This window comes from Nycticebus coucang, chromosome 23, assembly GCF_027406575.1.
Source record: "Nycticebus coucang isolate mNycCou1 chromosome 23, mNycCou1.pri, whole genome shotgun sequence".
In the NCBI taxonomy this organism is placed as follows: Eukaryota; Metazoa; Chordata; class Mammalia; order Primates; family Lorisidae; genus Nycticebus; species Nycticebus coucang.
The window spans coordinates 28,891,785-28,912,441 of record NC_069802.1 but is presented as its reverse complement, the minus strand read 5'-3'; the positions used below and the strand labels follow the sequence as shown (position 1 = coordinate 28,912,441).

Below are 20,657 nucleotides of genomic sequence, written 5' to 3'. Positions count from 1 at the left end.
GACATATCCTTGTGGTTTTCATCTGTTATTTAATTGTCACAATGAGTCTTTGAAGAGAAAATAGTATCTTTTTTTGTTGATAGACATGAGACTTAGAAAAATTTTTTTAAAGGCAAAAAAGAAAAGACAAACAATAACACATTAATGTAGGGACAGAGCTTGGGATCAATTCCAGGCTTCCAGTGCACATTTCCTGTCCACTTTTCCATGTACCCTGAAGTTTCATATGACATCCCTCAAATGTATCCTAGATGTGACCAGGCAGGCTGGTTTGTTTACAACAAGATTCATCAACATTTTTAATATGCCCAAGTATATTTTGCATCCTCCAAGAAGGATGTAGGGACTGTATGTCTAGAATTCCATGACTGTCGAGGCCTTTCCCCTATAAACACTGCCTGACATTCAACGTCCACTGCCAACATTTAGAAACGACTATTTCTCCAGTCATATTATACAGTACAAGATAAGCGACAGATGACAGCTAGAGGAACTTCAGTTTGTATTTCATAGCTTTTACATTGCCTGAAATATTACGAGCTTGCATTAATTTGGGAATTGAAAAAGCACCATTTATATGATTCAACAAAGTACTAAGTATGTTTCCACTGGAATGTATTTATAAATATAAGAAAGGAAATGCATATGCACTAAACAAAGGTTCATATCTCTTATGATCTTTATGCAAGAGCAGAAGAAGAGAATATTCATACAATGTCGGATGAATATTATAATAACCTAGCAATGCAGAGTTATGTTAGACTGGGCACGGTCCTCGGGCACAGTATACACGAACTCATTTAACTATCATCCCAACCCCCTGCAACTGATATTATAATCTCCACATGACCGATGAGAATCCTGGGGCCCAGGTAAGTTAATGCACTTCTCAAAAACTCTACTAGTGACTTGCACAAGCAAGTGTGTGTCGGAACCTAGCACCAAGGTATTTTCTGCTAAATTTCCTACTGCTGATGACTCTCACGTAATGCTGCTGTGCAAGCAAGCCTGGGTGCTCTTGGACGGCTTCCATAGCCTCTGTAAAAACTAACGAGGGCTCCTGGTATATTATTTCTTCTTCTTTAACTTTCTACCCCTATTTATCTCCCTTTTTGTGCTTTTGTTATTTGGAAATCTGAAAATATAATATAAAAAACCAAGAAGAAAAATACGATAAAATTTAATTTGGCAGTATAATGGTAACGTTAGTTGACAGACATTTGGTTGGCTCCTTTATTGTTCAGTGATAGCCATTTGTTGAGCACCTACTAAATACAGCTGCAATAGACGTAAACATGCATTAGAAACTCAGCCTGGAAACAAAAGGGGGTTGTGGTTTACTGAAACAAACAGATGTTTGCATGTTTGAAGTTTTGTTCCACCAATGGAAAGATGGACGCTGACGCATGAATAGCCTCTCCCAAGGTGTTTCTTGCTACCAAGAGACAAACGCACATCCATAGGAGGACTAGTGAGTCGGGGATGTGAACTCAGCATTGGATCACGGCATAGTGACTCTCCCTCTTCACCCGATGATACTTGTACCTATAACCTTGTAACTTGCCTGGTTTTCTCTGACACTTTAACTATGAGCAGATGTAACGCTTATGAGGGAAGACTCATGGAAAACTTAACATACAATAAGAGAGAATCAAGTGAAAACAGAAACCCATCACTATTACAGAAAAAAAGGGGGGAAGAAAAAGTGGACTAACCACTTGTTTTGAAAAATTATAAGTGATTCTTAAAAACCATTAAAACCAAATGGTTACATAGTGTTGACCCTGGGCCTGGCAGGGTAGGTACTTTCTATATTTTAATTTACTTTAGCCTCAAAATTTTAGGAAAGCAATACTACAATTATCGCCTTTTTCTTGATGACAAAACCAGGATACCGATTGGATAAGAAGGGTGTCCAAAATTGCTAGGAAGGTAAATGCTGGGTCTGGGTTCAGAGCTTCTCCAAAGGGAGCACCTGACCACCACCAGGCCACCTGTGATGCAATGTTTTGCAAATGGAGAGGAGAGACCCCTCTTTGCTGTGACTGCACTTCACCTTCTGCCTATATTAACTCATCACTCTCCACAACACCACCATTGAAATGAATTTTATCCCCACTTCTTGATAAAAGGAGACTAAGATGAGATAATTAGCTATGGGCTGAGTCTGGATGAAAACAGGACTATTCAAATCTAACACTGTGTGCTTTTTTGAGGAATTGTTTTAGGACTCAAGATCTGTAAGAGTGCAGGTCATACCTTATTGACTTTGAATTCCAAATTATAGCGTAAAGTTTTCTTCCTACACCCAACAGCATCAGTTTGAATTGAGATCAAACTAATATTCTTCCCTCTCTTTATTCTAGAAATAATGTATAGTAATGAAAAAGAAAAATAACATGGATCATCCCTTTGGACAAATTTTATAAGTACCTTTTGAAAGAAGTGAAAAAAAAAATGTATGAGGACTTAGGAGTCCTTGCTGGGGAGTCATTTGGTGGCATCTTATTGGTGGTCTCAAGTGCTTTGGCGTACTTTGTGAAGCCTCTCTAGGCCACTCTTTGCCTTCTAATCTATTCCTCATATTAAATAATTCTTACCTAGGTGGTTTTCTCATCAATGGCACCCACTGAAATGCAAGCAGGCTGCTGCTAAGAAAATGAAATGGAACCCCTAAAGAGGCTGAGAATTGCCAAAGAGCAGTAAATTCCCACTCTGTACCTCATTCCTCACCCTGCCCTTTCTCACATACTACAGACCAAAGAAATAAAGCAATATGCTTTGACAGAGTGAAATGGGTTGTCCCTCAAGATAATAAAACCATAATTCCTCTAGAAGGGGCAAGAAATGAGCTCTCCTATGAGTTAGGTGAGACTTCCTGACAAAAACATCAATACACTGGGTCCTTGGTGGCTTCCTTGACTTAGGAATATTTATAGAGATGGCTCCTTATCAACTATTCTACAAATTATTTGACTTGAAGTTGAAAAATGACTTCAAGGCATAAAAACCTGGCATTAGTTCTAAGATGTTGACCCTGAATTCTCTTATTTTTTAAAGATTAAAAACAATCTTGGAACTCTTCGATTTTAAATATGTTTTCTGAATCAGAAAATGTTTTTACTTTTACATTGATAAATTACTATGTTCCAGAGGGCACGGTGTTTTTTGTCCTTTTGGGAAAAAAAATGTATGTTTCATATTGATATTCTTTTCCTTTAAAAAGTGACCTCTAAAAAAGTTACATAAACACATGCCCCAAATGGACACATGCGAAGAAGGAATGAAAAATGCAATATGTGTACAAATCCACCCCCTGTGTGTGCTTTTCTAATGAGATCATGATTTTCTCAACTGTTTTTGAAACTTGTTCTTTTAACTTAAGAAATCTATTCTGAACATCTTTACAACACAATGGTGTCTTCCAGTCTCATGGGACTTAGGGTGAGTAGGTGGCAGAATTTATCAACATGCATGTGAAACAAGGCTCTTGCCCAAACTGAATGAATTCAGAATTGAGGCCTGGCCAAGGGGGATGACCTTGATGGGGAAGAACCAGGCTTAAAAGTGGCGGTAGGCTGAGGCCTAAAAGGCAGTGAGGAAACAGCATTGGTCATGACAGAGCCTTTGTGAGATCAAACAGTGAAATTTGTGACTTGATGAGCAACAACCAGCAGAGGTATGAACATCTTACTGCACACATAGGAGGGACCAAAACTGGTCCTTCTAAGCACTGTATGTCTATTAAATATGTGTTCTTTCCAGATAATAGACTCTGAGCCAGGTCCATTTGAGGATTTTCTAGAAGAAGAAAGAGAGGATCAGAAAAGTTAAATAAGTTGCCTGAGATCAAGTAGCTCCTTAGAGCAGAGATTGCAGTCAAGGTGTTTTTCTTCCAAGGGTGCAGCGTGTCTCACTTCGACCCACAGGCAAGCTTTATTCTTATTCAGTGCTCTGTTTTCGTGAAGCCCTCTTCTCCCTCTGTATGTGTACGCACATGAAATACAAATCCATCTCCTAAGGAACCTTCACAGGACTTGATACAAAAAAATAAGCATTCTTTGATGAGCTCAGTGCTTGTTAACTGATCAGTCTCATGACTTATCTTTTCTGTGTACACGTGTATGTGTGGCAAGTGTGAGCATGTGTACCTATGAATCTAGCATGTGTTTCTACAGACATGTACCTGTGCAAATCTGCATATGTGTAGATTCCCATATAAAATTATATACTAATTTTAATAACTACTGAACACACATTTCCAAAGGCAGGACATTGGATCTGTAACAATTAAACTTTCCAAGACCTAATAAGAGACAGGTGGCTAAAAGTTGCAGACACAAGAGAAGTACAAATGCAGAACCATTAAAGATATCTGCTAAAAAATATATTCATTTTTGAAACTCAAAATATAAGCAAAAAATACCTCTCCATATGTTTGAATTTTGCTCTATTTGTGAAGGTACAGTACATTAACACTTTTTAGTTTTCAGGAATTCATCCGTTACTTGAAGAGTGGACTGCTCTTCATAATCATTTTTACTATAACAAATAAACTAGTCTTTGCAACCATTTTGTTAAATGTTCTCCCTGCGCAAGTATATTATTTATTTTTATTTAAAGTATGCTATTGCCACCACACCCCTGAGAAATGAAGTTTTAAGTCCCCACCTATGCTCATCACCCAACTGGAGGAATATCCATCCTCTCTTGTTCAATTTGAACTCTCCGTGCTTGTACCTTCATTGTATGAGCTATTATGTCTGTTTTACATGCTTGGAGGTTGAACTAAACAGATTCTCTCTAATTCCCTTGCTGTTTTCCCAATTCTCTCATTTGCTACAAAATTCTGCTCTTCTCTTTGAATATTTATGATAAGAATGATCTTGCAGCAACATATCCCGCCCCCCCCCCCCAAAAAAAGTCTACTTTCTTTGAGTCAGAGTCTTAATAATCTTAAAGATTATGACCACAAATCTCAAATGGGCATTCAGTACTGCTTGGCAATCTTCTCACATTTGCTCAGTAAATTCGCTTCCCCAGGCTCTGATAAGGCTAGATAGTGTTTTCTTGCTTCTGAAAACAGTCATTGCTCCTCACCCTACTAATGGTTTTCATATCGCTATTTCACATTAACTGAGGAGGAGAAAGAATTCAGACACATTGCTTTTAACTTCCCTATTATGAATGATGTGTCTTACCTCCTTGTTATGAATGAACCAATGTCTATGTAAGCTCAATGAATGAATAAATGAATGAGAACTTATGAACATGAAAGAATCCATCTGTCCTGAATGGAGAGGAAGAGAAAAACCAGCACAGGCATTTCTAGGGTGATTCTACAGATGTAGCACACAGCTGGATAACCACATAGAAAATAAATGTTAAATAACAAGCAGATGACATTCACCTTTGTCCTACTCCCTCAGTTTTTGCTTTACTTGGCTTTGCACACCATATCTAATAATTAATGAGCACATTTATAAAGGACTTTAATAGAGCCAACCACTATCAAATCATTAGTCTTCACAATGACCACTTATGTATGAGTAAACTAAGGCTTGAAGAGCTTTATGGTGCCCAAGATCAACTTACAAGTAAAGGATATAGGATTCAAATCTATGTTTTTGATGGGAAACTCATACTCTGTCCATTCAGCCATGTTGCCAGTCAGCCCCTGAGACCTTTCCTCAGCTCCAAGTTCAACTGAGTTTCTATGCAATTCCGTGGGAAGCAGTACCACATTTTTCCTGCAGGCAGAAAGACCTGGAAATATCATGTATCCCAGCCTCACTATGTCAGGCATGAATCTAGGTGGTCGTAGAGATAGGATGAGAGACATGGAGACCCCTACTGTGCCTTTGATGTCCAGCCTACTATCTTGGAGGACTGGATCATGCTTTCTTTGTCTCCAGACAGGAATTGTAGTAATAATTCTGTAAGAAAAAAATAAGACCTAACATCACAACAGGAGCAAATCTTGCTTTTGTGGGGTCTGAAGAATATATAATTTAGAGAAGTGGGGTCTTCATCTAGAAGAAGATCACATATACAAATTTAGCACAGAAGTTAGCATTTACTTTGAATAGGAATGGGAAGAAGCTTGTGCCCTTAAAGGGCTCTGTAACGTAAGCTTCATTTACTGCAAGGTAATTCTACCTCTGACCATGATCCAGCCCTACCTAGGAGATAGGTACATGATGTACGGAAATCTATACACTTCAGGAAGATCGCCAGCTTTCGAATCTTCACTTGGACTCTTCTAGGTGTACAATCTTAGACAAGCAACAGAAACTTCATCAACATGTACTTTCTCCTTCGTTAAATTTTCAATGATAACTAGGTCATAAAAATTGTTGCCAACGTGAATAACGCGTGGGAATTTTGGCCAGCGTAGATGGCACGTGCTCAACAAAGTGCTCATTAAGTGTTGCTGGTATTATGAGCTTTGATGCCGTCTTCTTGCTCACCAGCTCTGTGATCTGCCTAAATGAGGCTCTGTTCCTATATTCATCCCCTTGATACCTCCTGGATGCTTCAGTAGCAGCCATTTGGGATTTGACTTTGTGTCTTCTTCCTGGTGGATCTTCAGGGGGGAGATCGAGCCCTAGCCTCCTGTTGAACCAAAACTTTGTTCCCAACCTCACCAAGTCTGTGTCATCACACTTTGTTGTATCCATTAGTTTCATCAGAAGCCATGCTTCTGCCTGTGTACCATCATTTCCCTGGGTATAAACCAATAAAACTAGAAAATAGTAATGTGAAGAAAAATGTTCGCAATATATGTTTATGAAAATAAGGCTGTAGAATTCTTGTAATTGTGTTTAATGAGATTATTCTTACAGGATATTTCAAAAACTAGATACTATAAATATGTAAATTGATTAGTTCCTCTCCTAGAATATAATGACTGCTTATTATAGATGATGTAGTTATTATGGTATCACAACTAAACAGCATTGCGATTTCTAACAAGTCAATTAACCTTCCTGGGCCTCAATTTACTCCTAAAATGAGGAGGATGGACAACAGTTTCTATGATTCTTTTTAGTTCCAGAAATATGTATTACTACAAATACTTCGGACATGAATGTATTATTCTTATCTCAATTTGGAATGTGCCCAAATTGGTATTTCTCTTTGAAGCTGATATGTAGGTGTAGAGGACCTACTCAAAGTAAAATAACACAGCCTTCTTTTTTATGAAATTCGCCTTCTCACCTCCACTGCATATACTATCACTAAAGTAGGTGCTCAAAGAATATTATTTGACTTTTCCAAATTCTTTCTTTAGGAAAGTCATATTAAGATAATTCCCATTGTTCCTAAAGATGTGCTGAAGGGTGGGCCACGTGTCGCAAGATGTTGAGGCAGCCTGGTAAGAAGAAACAAAAACTCAATGTCCTCACCCCCTGTGGTCGATAGAAGAGCAGACCTGGCTTACCAAAAAAAGAATTTTTACCTTGGACACATGGTAAAGATCAGTGATGGGCAGTACATAGTTGTTTCAGATAAAAGAAGTCTGACCAAAGGCACTGAATCCAGGCTGTGAGGTGTCTGGGGCAAAGCACAGAGATGTCTGGGAGTAGACCTCACACAGAGATCAGTGCGGACAGGTATGAGAAGGAAACTGATATCCAGGGCTCTAAAGAAAATTCGAGTCAGGAGCGGTGTAGAGACTTCCTAGTCTAATTCTCCAGTGGCTTCTCAGTAACAAAGAATAAGATTTAAAGTCCTTGCACTCCCCTCCCCACTACCCTGGCTAGTTCACTGTGATCTAAGGACACTAATCTGCCTGTGCTCCCTGGATACACAAAGCACGCTTCAAACCACAGTTTCTCTTACTGGTGGTTCCTTTGTCTGAAATCCTCTTGTCGCATTGTACCAAGTCTCATGCACTCCTTTCTTCAAAGTATTTGCAGACAAACCACTTCTTTATAAAGGCTGTCTCAGACCCTAAAATAATGAAGGCCCTATTTCTGTTCTCTTGCCATATTTTGTCCTAGTCTATCAAATCTCAGGTTACATATTCCATATATTCCTTTACCTTTTACTGTGCTTCCCTAATAGTGTACAAATTACACAAAGGCTGCAATTGTGTTCAGTACTGGGCTTAGGTCAATATATGAAACATAGCAAAAGCATGTGCATTTAGCTAATGAATGAATGAATGAATGAATTTTACTCTAGCTCTCCTGTCTCCTGCATATTTTTGTAGCATTTATGGTTTGTATCTCAAAACATATCAGATGAGCTTGCACAAAGGAGATTTTCTTCTGTTGTGCTTACCATTGCATGGCAGATCCCCAGTGCCCGGAATAGGAGCTGGCACTGGGAATTGCTCAATAAATAGTATTAAATTTTGTTTACCATGAAAAAGTTCCTGGACTCTGGTTTCAAGAAAGGAAATTAATGATTATTCTTTGATTATGGTAGTGAGTAACAACTGGAACCAGTTTTAAATCCAACCCAATCAATCAATGACAACTTCCCATTAGTAGCCATGCTTCCGAAATCCTCACACCCTATATATAACATCAGCAGCATTGTCTTATGCTTAGGGAGCAATGAATCACTTTTTGTTTCAGATATTGAGTGGTAGCCCCCCGTTCTTTGGACAGAAATATGGTGGTGCCTGGCCACAACAGCAAAATGCACAGATAATTTATTATAATCCTAGAGAGGGTTCTAAGCACGTACAAATGTCAAGTCATATCAATCCACCAATAAACAGAAGAAAGTGATATGAATATTCCAATGTAAAAGATAAGGAAACCAAAGTACAGAGTTGGGGTCCTCACCAAGGGCCATACAGCTTGTACATATTAGACCTGAGATTTAATTATTATTAAACTCAATTATTTTGGCTTCCGAGTCTGCACCCTTAGTATCTACGCTCTATGGCTTTTCTATAAAAACTGAAACACACAATGATATAATTTCAGCACCAAGGTTTTTCTCACTGATTAGTCTCTCAACCTGTTCAAATGCTTTTCAAAGAATTGTCATCATCAATTCTGGAGAGTGGGGGTGAAATTCAAACAGAGAGTTAAGGGTGAGTGACAGTGGCCTGGGAGAGTGCAGTGAAGGAGGTAAGGGATTTAGCTTCCTGATTTTAATAATTTGAATTATAAACAATTAGCATAAATGCCCTTGTGAAATATATACATGGATATATGTGCATGGAACAGAGTGAATATATACATGTACATATAGAGAACCCTAGCCTTCCAGTTCATCTACTGGGCAACTGAACACAGCAGGTGGTAATGACTCTACCACCCAGCCTATCCAGACAAGTCACAGAGGAAGAAAACAGTTGATGGCTAGGTCCCTAAGGCCAACGGTTCATTGTAGTATCACCTACCTCTGTGAACATAGTGAGGCCAGCAGGTCACTGCCTTTTCACCCCTTTTTAGTGGTTGGTGGATGTGCAGAATTAACAAGAGAGCTGTAATTTGAACAAGTATTTTTAAAAACTTAGGTTGTGTTTGAAGTTTATCTTGTCAGTATAACCAGTTGGATTTTTCTTTGCAGAAAATTTTTGTTCATATCTAATAACAAGTTGTTTGGAGAGGCATTTTATCTTCTCTGGGACTCAGTTTCTTCACCTACTAAATGATCAATTGGGAACTGGTAATTTTCTCAATGATCTTCTGTTCTTTTAAGCCTGGAGAAATCAGCACTCCAATTATGTGAATTATAGAGGTTATCTACCCTTATTCCCCCCCCTTCCTTATTTTACTGGCTCATTCTTATAGCTATGTTTTATTATCACCTGCACATGGGACTACAAGGAAAGAAAAAAAATTGCATCAGATTGTTTTAAAATGAGTTTTCTATTTCTATAGGCATATTCTGTAAGAAAAGTTTATGTTGTATGTGACTCATTCATCTATTTATATGTTATCCTCTTTTTTAAATATGTTTTTCTGTCATCATAACAAAAGCCTTTTGGATCAGTGCTACTACGAAGATAATTGGAATTTATATTTCTTCACTTATCCCTTTGTGATCTTTAACAAGCTATTACTCATCCAGAACCTCCAATTTATCCATATGCAAAATAGAAATAACACCTACAACTTTGTATGGTTGAAGTGATAATTCCAGGGCTTGCCACACACACACACAATGCTTTTTTCACCCAGTTTGCTCTATAGGGATTCTCAGCCAAGGTAAGGTTTTTCCCTCCCTCTGCTCTGTTCTCTGTAACAGCAATCATCTGTGTTCTTTCTTGCTTTACACCTGCTGAATGGGCTGAGTATGTGTTTTCTGTTGATGACTGACCTGATCAAGGTTTAATACCCAGCTGGGGCTTATGTTAAGCTCTAAGTCAATGCAGGATGCACTTACTCCAAACTCCCATTCTCATATGGACCATCTTATAACCACTGTCCATGCCCCAGTCAACCCAGCTCACACATCCCAGACCCTTTCATCAATAACCTTCTTCCTGGATTCAAGGTTTCACCTTTTCACAGTAGCATCTTATATTGAATTTCCCCCTTTCTCCAAAATCACCAGCCTTCTCTGCCCTATTTCCAGCAATCCCACCTGTCACCCAAAGACAAACCAGACAGACACTGGGCTCATTCTGAGAATGCAGATTCATATCTACTTTCTTTTCATTTTATACCACAGATCTCAACTAAAGCCTATACTTGATCTGACTGAAACTTAAGGCCAGTTCATATATGTTACCAGATTTTGTGTAATTTGTAACATAGGGCCTTTATAATATCCTTTACATTGTGTTCAGAATAGTACAGTGCACGCACTTATGCTTATTAAATAACACCAATGACTGAGAGTGACTCCCACACAGAATATGTTCAAAAAAGGCTTGTGGAAGCCATTAATGGCTGCTCCATTTAATACTCTTTCCATTTTTTCGTGAAATCATAGGACTTTCTCATCATTTCTTAATGTCTAAGATCTTAAAATTATAAAAAAGGATATGGAGTCTAATGGTCTGAGTTTGAATTCCATTTTTATGATTTACTGATTGTAAGTAACTTTCAGCCAAATTAGTTAGCCCCTATAAGTCTGAGTTTTCTTATGTCTAAAGAAGAACTAGTACCTACCTCAGAAGACCATGGTGAAGATTAAGGAAGACATTACTTTACCATACCATACTGTACTGGGTTTACCACGTGTCTGATGGACAGGTAATCCTCAATAAAACAAGATTTAATATTGTTTATAAATATTTCATTTTATTGATGAAAATAAAGCTTATGCCAATCAAATAATAATCTAAAGTCACATGACTCATTAGAAGCAAAGCTGTGATTACAATCCAAAAAAAATAACTTTAGATCTTCTGAGGATAATCTCTGAACATACCAAATCTCCTTCCAATAGTCCCTTTACACATTAACGTTTTTGCAATAAGGAACAGATTCATTATAAGAGAAGCTAAAGAAAATTAAAGGGTATAAGTATTCCCTGTATTCCAGTCCTAGATGATGTGATAGATTTTATATATACATTTTCTAAGATCACTATATATTATTTTTATCTTTCTTAAATATTACAATTTAGACAGACTTCTGTGATACTCCAAATACCCATCAGATTTGGCATGATATCGCATTTGGGGAAGGAAAATGCTCAGAGATTAAAAAAAAACAAAACAAACAAACAAAAAAAAAAAACCTCTGCTTTATGAATCTAATTTAAGACATTTGACATGGAAATCAGAGGCCCTTCCAGTCATCTCCAGCCCCTCAGTCTTTATTAAGCACCAGGGTCTGGAAACACAGTGGCGTTTTCCAGTTGTCCCATCTATTGAGAAGATTCAGCACCTCCCCACTTCTGCCAACAGTACGGGACAATTACTCACTTTGGTTATAACAATCCTTCTCTGGGTAAACAGCTAATACCTATTCAGATTGGTTGATATATATGTAGCATTACATATATCTGCTAAATAAAGAGAGCTGAATAAACATAAAAGAGATTTTAATACTCTAAGTATTAAGTCCTACGTAAGGATTATAGTTATCAGTTGATAACTTTTTGCCTTTTATCAAAGACAATTGCTAATAAAGGTGATATTTTAAAGTTATGTGTTAATGGGTTTTCATGACATTTTTGCTTTCACTAAGATTGGTAGGAGGACATTTGTTTCTTAATTCAGCAACTACTTCAGCATGATTTAATACATATTTGGAAGAAAAGTAGGTATTTTCACAGCCTAGTGTTGTATATAGTAATAATAAAATAGCTTTGTCATTAAAATGTTGATTCAGTTTCTCCCTGGAATGTGTTAGCAGAAAACCACTTACATTTTTATAGTTGAAATGCAGGCGATTTACTGTTGTGAGGTTTTAGGGACGTCCTAACCCAGCACAACTCTGGATCACCTTTGAGTCCTTATTGAGTGGAGAGAGTCTATGAATTTAAAACACTGGCCACTGACATGGCGCATTGTCCTCAAAGCTTTGCTCAAGTTAACAGCATTATTTGCATATCTGCTGACTTTGGTATTAAGGTTTCTTTTCCTAAAAATAAAGCTTATCTATGTTTAACTAAATTACAAAAAAAGTTGATAAATGATAGTATGATGTACTTATCGGTTACTGGAATTCTAAGTTTTGAGAAACTATATCACAAGGATGCTTGAAATAGCAGCACCAAATGTTAAGTTTTAGATGCGACAGGAAAGGACATTCCTCTATTCTCTTGAAATACAATGAGTATTTCCATGAGGTATGATGAATTATCCCACAATGGAAGAGGAGGAAAGATGAGTCTAACAGTTGCAATGTGTGTCAATTCTAAAGTAGGCCTCTGATATCTACTTTATGAAAAAAATATTTGTGCTAGGTAAATTGCCAAATTTTAAATGCCTGATAGACTTATCAAATTTTTGGAGTGGAAAGTTCTATGGAGATTATCAGGTCCAGATTTCTCATTTTAGACAAACAGAGAAGTAAATCGACTTATCCAAGATTAGAAAGCAAGAGAGTGGCCGAGGAGACGTAAGAATCTTTGATCCTACCAGTGTTCTATTTTCTCAAGTGAAAGACTATCCCTTGCTAAATATAACTCTTAGTTCAGGGCGGAGCCTATGCCTCTAGTAGGGTGCCGGCCCCATATGCGGGAAGTGGCAGATTCAAACCTGGCCCTGGCCAAAAACTGCAACAACAACAAAAAAAATCAAACAAAAAAACTTTTAGCATAAATAAATGGCATGGGTCTATGTATAGCACTTCATATTTTTTTGTATTTCATACATAGACTACAATAGAAGGACCCAGGATATTCAAGGACCCAATCCCCAGTCTTCTGCAGAAAATGGGAACTCGAAGCACTCAAAGATAAGCAAATGCAAATCATTTAGACTTATATTACCAATTTATTTTGAAGCACATTTATTCTATACATATTAAAAGTAAAATAACAGCCACATTCTACAAACATAATATTTTATATAACCTTTGGGTAGGAATGCACATTGTGAATATAATACAACAAAGAAAATCGACATGCTGAATGATGCCTACACCGTAAAAGAGTTATAAGGTTAGATGAAAAGGTTCAATCATTTAAGAAAAAAGTTCACAGTCATAAGGCTTTAATCTTGGTTCAAAATTTTCCTATTTAATACTCAAAAACATTTAATAATACATTTGAGCAGACAGAAATAAGAAAGGTGAAAGAAATTATTATCTCCTCCACTTAGATATACAAAGTGAACACAAATCTGAATGAAATGAGCACCAGGATTTTCTTTCTTTTTTAAAGCAATTTTCAGTAAATTTGTTAAGATGCTACTTTGATATTAAACACTGTTTATCCTTTTTGTTAACTAAAGTTAGCCTGTAACTTGAGAATGTTCACATTCTGATCTATAGATATAAGGTATATTCAATGAAATATATTAGCCTGTTCATTGGTTTCCTATCTCCAACAAATAAACTATGCCATCTACTTCAATTTTGTTTTAAAGGGCTCCTCACTCTAGGCTTCACTTTGGGGAGAAATTGTATACATACGTCAGTATGAAAGCACTAATGCTTTCTGCCTCTGTCAACTTTTACACAATAAATGTAATTCTGCCTTAATGTGGTTTTCAGCATTTTACCATTTAAAATTACTTCCTATAGACGACAGAAATGCATGGACTTATATTGAAGTTTCCGAGAGAGGACATTCTCTCCACAGTATTAGTCCGGTCCTGGCTTGGAAAATGCTGACATTGGGAAAAATATATAAAATATGGAGAGGAAACTGTTCATACAAATCAGTACAGTTTAGAATATAAGTAATTAGGAAAAATAAAAGTCAATACTGTCTTGAAGGTTAGCAGCCCTCGGAAGAAGGAAACACACGGTCTCATATGGGAGAGTGAACGTGTGTGCTCCTGAGGAAGAATAATCAATACTGGAGGGGCGTCATCCCTAAATCCAGAAGAGAAGCCCTCAACATGAGTTTAAAGAATGACTACACATCATCCATAAAATAAGACAGCACAAGTCACTCAACAGACCTAGGATTTCCAATATTATTCCACATAACTGTCAGTCTCAGAATAAAAACCAGTACATGAAAATGGGATGTCCCATTCACATTGCCCAGGTAAAATAACACACACCAATGAATAGAAAAGCCAAATGAAGTTACTGGTTTTATGACGATGTACAAGATAAAGTCCATTTTCAGGAGCAGTGACCACTTCCAGAATTTTGAATTTATCCTCCTTTTAGAACTACAAAGATTATCCAACAGAGAAGGCTGCCAAAAGCATTCTGTAAATTTACCTTAAAATTGAACAAATAAATACAGCTTTCCACCACCCCCCTCCCCCCTGCCCCAACGAGAATTATAAATGTAGGTTTCTGGTAACCTACATCAGAGTGACACACTTAGTTTAATTTGATGTTTGCTATTTGTAAAGGCAATCTTATTTATGTCACCTTGTGGCAGCCATTCTCTAAAGGACAAGAGAAGTGGTGGATGTAAACACATCTATAGTGTATTCTCATTTTTACTGAAGATTAAAATTTGAAGCAAGAAGAACAACCGAACATAACTACGTCAAACATAACCCAGAGATGCTTTTGAAAATTGCTATGCCAACTTTAGAGAAACAAGGACTGGCTGCTTGCAAACACACTCTCAAATACGTCTCGAGCAGTAAGAAAAGAATCATCTGAATTTACTCAAATTGTCAGAGAAACAATGAATTCAAGCAAAGGTACAGGCAAGTGCATACACCTTGTTTTTTTAAAGAAAGAGACGATTGTTAAGGAGACTAGGGGAATGAGCATTTAATGAATGTAAACAGCAACGCTTGAAAACAATTGATGATTTGGAATACACGTTAAAGTCTGTCGGAGACTCTTTTCTCCTTAGACTCTCCCTCATTATGTAAAATAAGTAACATTATAAACAGTTCTCCCCAAATGACAGCCGTATAAAAAGCTTGTCATTATTAGCCTCCGATCTTAAACCATAAGAAATTATAAATGTAGATCTATTTCCATTTAATGAATGCATTTGCATAGCAAGAAACAAGTGTACCTCACGACATACTCAAATAAAATTCGCCGATACAATGAAGAGGATATTAGATAAAATAATTCAACATCACGGGGAATAAATACTGTCACTATAACCAAACATGTCCATTAAAAATCCTTGAACTCTTCGGTTTGGATTCTGACATTTTGATTCCAAGTGTTTTCTCACAGTTTTAACATTCTTTTGCAGTGAAAACATCACCGCAACTTGCAAAAAGTTTATTTCATTAATCTTTCTTCCCCTGAAAAACCTGGCTTTCCTTATCTCCACCCCAGAGTAACACTTCTCCGATCTCAGGCGCCTCTTACATTTGCTTAAGAAATTTTCATTACAACACACAGAATGTTCAGAAGTCACTAAAAAGCACTCCCTTACCTTCTAAACCTGCTTCAATCAGCCCAAACTGTTCCAATAATTTAACAAAAAGGACAATGACGATCAGAACTGCTATCATTTCAAGCCCTTCCAAGTTCATGGTCAGCTAGGTCATGGTCCAACCACAGCCACTGAGAAGTGCTCCTGTGACTGGCTTTCTTTGCAAAGCCATTAAACTACATTAAGAAGGCTACTGCCTGCTGGAGAAGGGAGAAGGGGAGGAGAGAGCGCATGAGAGAGAGAGAGAGAGAGAGAGAGAGAGAGAGAGAGAGAGAGAGAGAGAGAGAGAGAGAGAGAGAGAAAGAGAGAGAGAGGTGGAGAGGCTTGAGGGAAAGGGCGTGAGTGAGGGAAAACGCGTTCATCCTGTCTGTGTAGCAGAGGCCAGAAGTGGCAGCCGGAGAAAGTCGTCGGCCGGTCAGAAGCCGGCTTCCTCGTTATCACCCTGACACAGAGAAACCGCCACGCAGGAAAGAACATGCAAATCACCCGAAGACCCAGGAGGTCACCAGGAATGTCCCGAGGAAATGTGACACGCGCGCGCAGCAGCGGAGATGGCTCGGCAGCCCCGGGACTTCGCGCGCCCGCGCCACCGCGGTGGCTTTGTTGGGCTGGCCAGTTGCCTTGGCAACAACGTAAACTAACTAAGGGCTGGACTCCCGCTGCAGACAGGGAGCCAGCCCCGCACCTTGAAATAGGAAGAAAGCCCCAGAGAGCAGAGCGACAGCTTGCGGGCGTTCAGCTCTTTGGGAAACATTGTTTACTAGCCAGGAAAACCAGTTGTGTGTTTAGTCCCAAATAGCTGAGTAAGTGCAGAGAGGAGGAGCAAGGCTTAAGGGAGTCCCTGCCGCTCCCTCTTAGTCATTGCAAATGGATATTCTGGTTTGAGAAGGAGCTAACATACTGTTTCAAAGCTTGGCCCCATAAACTAACAGATTAGGCCAAAATTTGTACAGGATTTCAGGATTTAGCCGCTATTTTAAGTCACTGCATTCAATAAACCAAAACATGTATATATTTCAATGTGCACCTGCTATCCTGTTTTTTTAAACGATGTATGTAAATTTGGAGCTAGAAAGTTTCAGAGAAAAAAAATCAGAAATAAAATTGCTTGAAGTTTTGTCTCAATCTTACACAAGCGTTCCATTTTTTTGTTTTCTCCTAACACTGCCCAAATAGATTAGGCCCACAATGAAATGTGTAATTAGAGAACAAATAAACAAAAAGACAGGCGACGGAAGGCATCTCAGAAAGCCATTTCAAATCTCCTGTTTCATAGAAGAGCAAACTCAGGACTGGCCAGACCAAAGACAGAGCAGGGTAGAACTTGGGCGTCCTTCAGGCAGGTTTGGGACAGGGGGCAGTCGAGTGTCAGGGCTGAGAGTATGGACCCTGGAGAGTATGGACCCCCTGGATTCAGGCCTGGGACTTCTTGCTAGCTGTGTGACTGGAAGTAGGTTACTTAACATCTCCTATGACCCCATGTCCTCTTCTGTAAAGAGAGGCCTGGTAATATCACCCAGCCCCTCACATTGTGGGGAGTTAATGACTACCACATAGAGAACAGAGGGAGTGAAAGCTCACTGACTATGAGTGGCTGTTTTTTTTTTCTTTTCTTTTTTAAAGAAGTGCTCTTTTATTTTTGTAAAATTAACCAGTTTATAATTGAAAAGTTTAAAAATGCAGAAATACATAATGAAGAAAGTTTAAAAAATAATAGCACAAAATCCTACAACCCAGAAAAATAATTGCATTAGCATTTTGACAGTGGTTGTTTTTAATCACCCATCTCCCCACTCTCTTCATACCTCCCATGAATTACTAGCTGTACTCACCAGAGTAACTGCTGTAAGATTTAGCCTTCCTCTTACCATTCTTCTAATCAGAAACCTCCCAGGGGTCCTTCTTTGCTTACTGAGTAAAGTTGAAGCTCCTTTGAGCAACATCCTGGTCTGCCCATGACCTGCTACCAGCTAGAGGATTGCCCTCACTTGTGTCCATTCACTCTACATGATAGCTCAGCTTCCTTTTTCCAGACTCATTCTGGGTTTTAGATTTCAGGTCCAGGTCTTTGCTGAAACCAGTTTTTTTTTTATTAAAATAATAATTTAAAAAATGCTACATCATCTCCACCTATTAAGATTCAAACTCTTTCAAGGAACTTCTCCAACCAGAATTGTATAAAATCTCCCACTTTTGTGTTTTCATGGTAGTTTCTTCACTTGTAGTCTAACAGGTAAGCTCCCAGAAGGTAGAAATCATGCCTTCCTTATTGGAATCCCTTCCACAATGTCTGTAGGGTGGTATTTTATATTCCATAGATGTTTGTTGGGTAATATTGGTCACTGTTGATTAGATGCTTACTAAACACCAGATGCATTACATACATTGTTTTTTCCTAGCTACTCTGAAAAAAGATATAATTAGATGAGATTTTCTAGGGAAACAGTAAGCCTCAGAGAGTTTAAGTAGCTGGTTCAAGGTCATACAGCTAATGAATTATGGAACCAAGCTTAAAATTCTGATTTATGTAATAGAAAACCTATTGTTTCTTCCCATTATTCTACACAGCTTCAAGTGAATTAAAAATCCAAATATTGGCACAAGTACTTATCAACACAGGAATGAAGGTTGCACCCCAAATGATCCTCTACAAATTGTTTTGTTACACTTTACTTAATCCATTAACATTTCTAACCTTGGAACATAAGATGAGTTCAAAGTAGTCATTACTTAAATTCATAGATCTTTCTTCCTGCACTTTCAAAAGATTATGATTTCTCAAATACACATAACCTCTGAACTCCAAAGGGTTTATTTCTATGTTTTTCTATGACAAGGAACTCTGGAGACCCATTCCATTCGCCTCATAAATGAATGCAATTGGTCAAGTCCTTTGTGTTCATGTTTGCCTTTGATGACCTTGAACTGAGACATGTGTGCAGGCAGGGAATCATGAAGAGTGTCAGAGCGAGGGTCTTTCTGCCTGGTCTAGATGTTGTAAATATGGGTTCTCTTGTTGCTAATGTTCATTCCTGGGCCTGCGAGTTTTCCTTTCCTGAAGTTCACCTCATTACTTCTGACCTTTGCCCTTGCAGCTCTTTCTGCTGTATTGGAGTGCTGATGCCCAGATTTTTCCATGAAAAAGTGAATTTATTTAGACCTTGGCTCAAAAATCTCCATTACAGAGAGACCCTCGCTAACCACACTGCGCAGAGCAGTGTCTCTTCCCCTCATCCTGCAGTCACCATTTTCTGAACCACTTTTATTTTTCTCTAAAGCATTGTCACCACCTGGCACGTATATTTGTTTGCTTTTAAAAAAATCAAATATCTCTTCCTGCCAGAGTTTCTAGAATATAAATTCCTACCTCCGAGGGCATGGATTTCGGGCCATCTTATTCACTGTGGCATCCACAAGTGTAGAATAGTGCCTGGCCCATAAGAGAGAGGGATGTGTTGTTCAATGAATAATCTGACAGATTTCTTCGCCCAAAAATCCACCTACGCTCATTGATCCGTCAGGACCCAATTGCCTGGTATCTAGAGTGCCTCTTCTACCTGACGACCTTGTGAGGTTTCTCCATATTTTTCGGAGGTCCCACTCTGAGGTACTGTGGAATTTAATGTGTGTATTCCTATTACATTTCTCTAGGTGAGGACTGCTCACTAGAAGATTGTGGCTGTCTTCTATCTTTGGCATTTAATGGGAATAGAACTATAGTTCTTGATGATGTGAGCAATGAAAGTAATACAAGAAAGGTGCAGAGAAGGTCTCCCTGCCCAGAATATCTTAAAACCATCCGTATGAGCGTGAGAAGTACCTTGGACAGCACCCACTATCCCGCCTTTGGTCTTCAGCTGTAAGAACACTGCAGTCTACATTGGCAAAGTGACTTGACCACATCTATAACCAGCATCTGTAATTGAATCACACCTTGGATTCATATTAAAACATTAATCCAATATCTTTCTTCCTATAGGGCATTGAATTCTATTTTAAAAGATAAATAACTAAGAATGTCCAACAGAAAAACAGAAATGTGAGCACTAGACCTGGACCTCTTACCATATTCCAGTTATAAACTCTGTAAACCTCAGTTTGTTGCCTTCGAAGTGGGGCCACTACCCCCCACTTCATAAGTGTGTAATGAGCGTGAGATGCAAAAACATTTGTATGACAGTTAATGTGCACAGAACTCATACTCTGTTGAGCAGTGGCAGTGGGAGAAGCACACAGCTTGTTTCATTCTTACAACCACTCTTTCAAGAGGATAAAGATTTTCATTCTTACCTTATGAATGAGGAAATAGAGGCTTACTAGGAGTTAGTAATTTGCTCCATGTCCCAAAGCATCAGAAGCTAGAGGGGCTGAAAGTTGTACGCTGACTATCATGACATTTCTTGTGCAGTATACATAACAGCGGCTGGGAACACATGAACCATTTAATAAAACAAATGTCACCAGCATGTGTGCCAACACTTTGTGACTATTCAAAGATTGCTTTCCCTTTGTGGATGGTTGAGATTTTAGACACAGGAAAGTTCTATACCCCTGCCCTGTGTATACAGAAGTATGATTGTGAGCTGTTAGTGAGGGGAAAGGGAGGTTGTTGTGATACTTTGCCAAAATCCTCTGCACAATGAGTTCTCAGGGAACTATCGAGGAAGGTCAGAAGTAGTTACAGCTATCACTGTTTAAAGTAGGTTCCATGAAGCAACTTGGAGGCATCCTTAAATTTAGGTTTCATG

At 38.3% G+C, this 20,657-nt stretch overlaps 1 protein-coding gene across 1 annotated transcript in view; it reads right to left on the bottom strand.

Annotated features, from left to right (window-relative positions):
* The window catches only part of KCNIP4 (potassium voltage-gated channel interacting protein 4), a 460,638-nt gene extending 444,505 nt beyond the window's left edge, over positions 1-16,133 (bottom strand). The window contains exon 1 of the mRNA XM_053577830.1: positions 15,910-16,133. Coding sequence (XP_053433805.1) covers positions 15,910-16,009 — 100 coding nt within the window. The 5' untranslated portion in view covers positions 16,010-16,133. The remainder of the gene's footprint in view (positions 1-15,909) is intronic.
* Between the last annotated feature and the right edge of the window lie 4,524 nt (positions 16,134-20,657).